Source organism: Sinocyclocheilus anshuiensis, unplaced genomic scaffold (genome assembly GCF_001515605.1).
Source record: "Sinocyclocheilus anshuiensis isolate Anshui unplaced genomic scaffold, SAMN03320099.WGS_v1.1 scaffold1626, whole genome shotgun sequence".
NCBI classification, from domain to species: Eukaryota; Metazoa; Chordata; class Actinopteri; order Cypriniformes; family Cyprinidae; genus Sinocyclocheilus; species Sinocyclocheilus anshuiensis.
In genome coordinates this window covers 310,856-315,687 of record NW_015547254.1, presented here as the reverse complement: position 1 = coordinate 315,687, position 4,832 = coordinate 310,856, and the positions used below count along the sequence as shown (strand labels likewise).

Sequence of the window (4,832 nt, the reverse complement as noted above, 5' to 3'; positions counted from 1 at the left end):
ATGCTTGCGGCAACCACATGGGGTGACCCCGGGCTGGACTCCGCTTCGTCCACGGTGAAAGCCGATCCGGCGATCGACAGCGCGAAGTTGAAGTATTTCCTCAGTGACCAGCACGGATCAGCTCCAGGCATGACGAAGCAGATATCGTCCTCTTTTGGAAGGCCAAACAAAGTAGTTTTGCTTTCACAACGAAGCACACAGCGCCTTCACGACATGGCGGCAGCGGCAACAACAATACTACAGCGAGAATAAAAGTTACGCCTTCTTTCTTTGCGTGAACATTTGGGCGGCGTTATGCAAATCTTCCCACATAGTGACGTAGACATGTGGGGGCGTGTTAGAACGAGCCGTTTTAGGTAGGTGTGGCTGACTCTTAACTTTTATAAAGAATATCTCTTTGGATTTGAGACTTTAGTCTTTGCAACTTTACAGATCTTCTTTATGCACCACGAGCTTGTAACACTCCAAAGAGAAAGGAAAAATAAAAAAATCGCATCATATGACCCCTTTAACAAATGAACTTGGTGGATCCATTTTAACATCAAAGAATACCACCGCCTGTCACAGCTAGGTGGCAGTCAAGATGCTGCAAAATACAGCAGCTCTGTCATACGCACAAAGACATATTGTTGCGTAAATTAACCTTAGGCAGATGTAATAAGCACACCCTGGCCTTCATACCATACGGTACTTTCATCTCCTGAAGTTTGATCTTCCCAGAGCTTGGTCCAACACAATAGTGAAATACCCAGCTCTGTTTTGAGCAGGGGAAAAGAGCCGCTGTGACCTTACGTTACCATCCAGAACAGACTAAGCCGAGGACAGAGGCTGTATTGTTTAATCTGCCCTGAGAGCAGAGAGGAAATATCTTATCTAGAAATGCTTCCTTCTACCAAAACCACTCGGTTGGCTGTAGGGCAACAAGTTACACTTGCTCATCTCACACTGACAGCAGAGTATGTGCAGTAATAATGCAGTGTCTTATTATACACTAAACCGTGTCACAAGCTAACGCTCTTGTTATCCTTAAAATGAGCAATGAGGCATGTGATTAAGATGTTAAATTAAGTTTTTAATACATTTTATTATCAGTTAATTGTTACTATGAGCATTCTGAGGCAATCAAGAAGCAGACGTCATTTTTAAAATAGGAATTTTGTCTGTAATTTTGTTGCAGCTCACACTAAGGATATGCCATTCACTTGTGAAACGTGTGGGAAGTCCTTCAAACGCAGCATGTCTCTTAAAGTGCACTCTCTGCAGCACTCTGGAGAAAAGCCCTTCAAGTGTGAGGTGAGTTCAGTCATGCGGATTATCAGTCGCGGAAAAAGTCTCTTGTGTTTTCAAAGGCTGCATTTATTTGATCAAAAATGTAATATTGTCAACTCCCATTTAAACAATTTATAACCATTTTCTAGTTTTCTTTAATTTTCTATTATATTTTTTAAATGTAACATTTCTGTGATGGCAAAGTTGAATTTTCAGCATCATTACTCCAGTTTTCAGTGTCACGATCCTCCAGAAATCATTTTCATATGCTGATTTGTTGCTCAAGAAATATTTCTTATTATTAATGTTGATAAAAGTTGTGCTGATTACATTTTTTAAATGGAAAACAGGAAACATTTATTTTTCACTATTTTTGATGAATAGATTAGAACCAGTCTTTTAAACAGTGTCCAATGTTTTATCATTTCTAACTTTGTGAAATGTTGTTATCCCAAATCCAATTAGATTTAGTACCAATACTATAAGCAGAGGAGCACAGATGTAAATTCTAATCTACTGTATCTGATGCTGTTGCTCATGTTGTAGAACTGCAGTGAAAGATTCCAGTACAAATACCAGCTGAGGTCGCATATGAGCATCCATATCGGACATAAGCAGTTCATGTGCCAGTGGTGTGGGAAAGACTTCAACATGAAGCAATACTTTGATGAACACATGAAGACACACACTGGTGAGAATCACCACTTTGGTGCCCATCATAATCACAGTCAACACAATAGTAATATATGACTATTTTTTTATTATAAACAATTATAATACAATAATAAATAAATATAATAAATATTTATTGTTATATGTCATATTATTTACCTGTATTTACTACTCAATTATTTTAAATAATTATAATATATTAATAAGATATAATTATAATAATTAATTAATAGTGATAATTATGTTTTTTTTACTATCATTAAAAAATAAAAATGGCTAAAAAGTTAATTAAAAATAATTTATATATTCTCAATCCAAGTTCTTCCATCTGTTTGTCTGCTCCAGGAGAGAAACCATATATCTGTGAGATTTGTGGAAAGAGCTTCACAAGCCGGCCCAATATGAAACGGCACCGCCGCACTCACACTGGCGAGAAGCCGTATCCCTGTGACGTCTGCGGACAGCGTTTCCGCTTCTCCAACATGCTCAAAGCCCACAAGGAGAAGTGCTTCCAGGTCAGCAACCCTGTGGTATCTGATGCCACCAACCTTGTGGCCCTGGACCCCAAGTCAACTGATATGGACACACCAGCCAATCAGTTACCCAGCCACCCCATGACCCCTCCCGGTGAGGCGTCCAGTCTCCACCAGGTCAAGTCACTACCCTTCGTTCACTCTATCGTAGGTCTTCCATCTCCCCCGGCTCTGTTTTCCACTGAAAATGGTAACTCTGGTAACAACTAGTTTTGAATATAAGGTTGAAGTTCCTTTGATTGTTTATTGTCTGAAACCCAAAGCTTGCAGTAGCTCCTCATGAGCTTTTTGATTCACATCCAATGTGAATCACTCTCATAGGGGTTTCCAAACATGCTGAGTGAGGTCTAAGACTTCCAGCGGGTGTTTGAACAGTGTGTGACACTGAATATTCCTTTTAAACTGTGCAAATTTTCTTTTATCTTATTCTCATAAAGATATTTTATATACTGTTCAAATAAGCTTCTCGTATTACAGAAAGAAATGTTCTCATTATTTTTGTTGTTTAATGCATTTGTATGAGCTACAGGATTAGCATTTAGCATCGCATTTCTGCATTTCACACACTCTAGCCATAGACGTTTACGCTTTGTCGGTTTAGTCTAACCAGTTGAGATTCCCATTAGCTGCCATGTGAAATGTTGATAGGTACTCATGTCTCACAGCAGAGGGTGCTGTGGGACATGAGCATTGCAAAGTTTTGGAACAGCTCTTCAGCCAATAAACATGTAGTAGCTGTGTCCGCCTGCCATAACCAAATCCAGATGTATTGCAGTAATCAAATCCTGTTAGCTTATATGTTATTATACTGAATATGAAGTGTATAATCACTCCAGCACCTTATTTTTAATTGTAGATGTATTTATATTGTCCTGTCTTCTTCATCTCCTGAAAGTTTAAAGTCTTGTCACATGGGCTTCTCTGCGTATTTGCAGAGGGTTGTTTTTAGAAGCGTCTGTGCAGGGCACAGGTGCGGCAGATGGATTGTGTTCAAGTTTATATGTAGCAGAGGCACTTGAGAATAATTGATGTTTGACACTTAAAGGAATAGTTCACCCAAAAATGAAAATTAGCTGAAAATTTACTCCCTCAAGTCATCCAAGATGTAGATGAGTTTGTTTCTTCTTCTCAACAGATGTGGAGAAATTTAGCATTACATCACTTGCTCTCCAGTGGATCCTCTGCAGTGAATGGGTGCCCTCTCATAAAATAAGCTTAAGCGAAAAAAAAAAACAAGAAAAGTCATGTTTTGGACTGTTTTTGCTTGATCTCTGCATATTTCTCTCCTGATTCAGACAAGATGACTTTTTCGCTGGAGAAGGTAATATTATGTATAGAGGACTTATATTTTAGCCAGAAATAATGATTTGAAGTTAAAAATCTCTTGATAAATTTGTTTCTTACAAACATGCAGCTTTTGGCTTTACAAGATGGTAATTGATGGCCTGGAGTTGTGTGGATTACTTGTGGATTATTGTGATGTTTTTATCAGCTGTTTGAACTCTCATTCTGACGGCACCCATTCACTATAGAGGAATCCATTATTGGATCCAATGTAATATAAGTGATGTAATGTAAACTTCTCTGTTTCGATGAAGAGACAAACTCATCTACATCATGGATGCCCTGAATGTGAGTACATTTTCAGCAAATTTTCGTTTTTTGGGAGGACTATTCTTTTAAGGAATCCCAAAGAAGGATGTTTTTGCAGTTTTTTTTTTTCCTTTTTCTCTCTATATTATTTTAAAACTTCCAGAGCACTTTACTCTCAGTGTTGGCCATATGTGTAATGGCAAAATCTGAAATGCCTAAACCACTTGTGAAGAAATGAGTGTGAAAAGGAGCGTGTTTTATTTGCACGGAGGCAATATCAATCCTGGATGAACACCAGGATGCGTTTGGTTCAAAAATATTTTTGTGCTGAATATTTGAAATGCTTTATGGTACATCGAGCAGGTTTATCAGCTTTTTTTTTTTTTTTACAGCAATGTATCATCATTAATGCTTTCACTTTACACTATTTTATGATGGTTTTGAATGACAGACAGCCTGAATAGCTTATGGAAAGTGGAAAGGGTTGATTAGCCAAATGATGGAAATCATGTTTTTGTTTTGTGCCCTGAAAATGTAATTATGTAGCAAACTATTAGACTGGCCTTCTGGGACTCATGTACACTGTAAGATGGTCCTGTTAAGAGGCCACAGAATCTAAAAAGAGTTTATTGAAAAAATGTCCTTACCCAATGTCAGAGAGGATTTATATAAACAAAATATAGTTCAAGAAAACACTCTAACAACTCTAGGATCAGTAAAATGTAGTAGCTATAATAGATATTATCCTATATATATATATATATA

The 4,832-nt window shown here is 37.7% G+C and overlaps 1 protein-coding gene across 1 annotated transcript in view; it reads left to right on the top strand.

Moving 5' to 3' along the window:
* The window catches only part of LOC107701620 (zinc finger and BTB domain-containing protein 47-like), a 26,069-nt gene extending 22,783 nt beyond the window's left edge, over positions 1-3,286 (top strand). The window contains exons 6-8 of the mRNA XM_016503662.1: positions 1,178-1,293; positions 1,816-1,960; positions 2,287-3,286. Of these exons, the coding sequence (XP_016359148.1) occupies positions 1,178-1,293; positions 1,816-1,960; positions 2,287-2,684 (659 nt within the window). The 3' untranslated portion in view covers positions 2,685-3,286. The remainder of the gene's footprint in view (positions 1-1,177; positions 1,294-1,815; positions 1,961-2,286) is intronic.
* Positions 3,287-4,832: the final 1,546 nt, after the last annotated feature.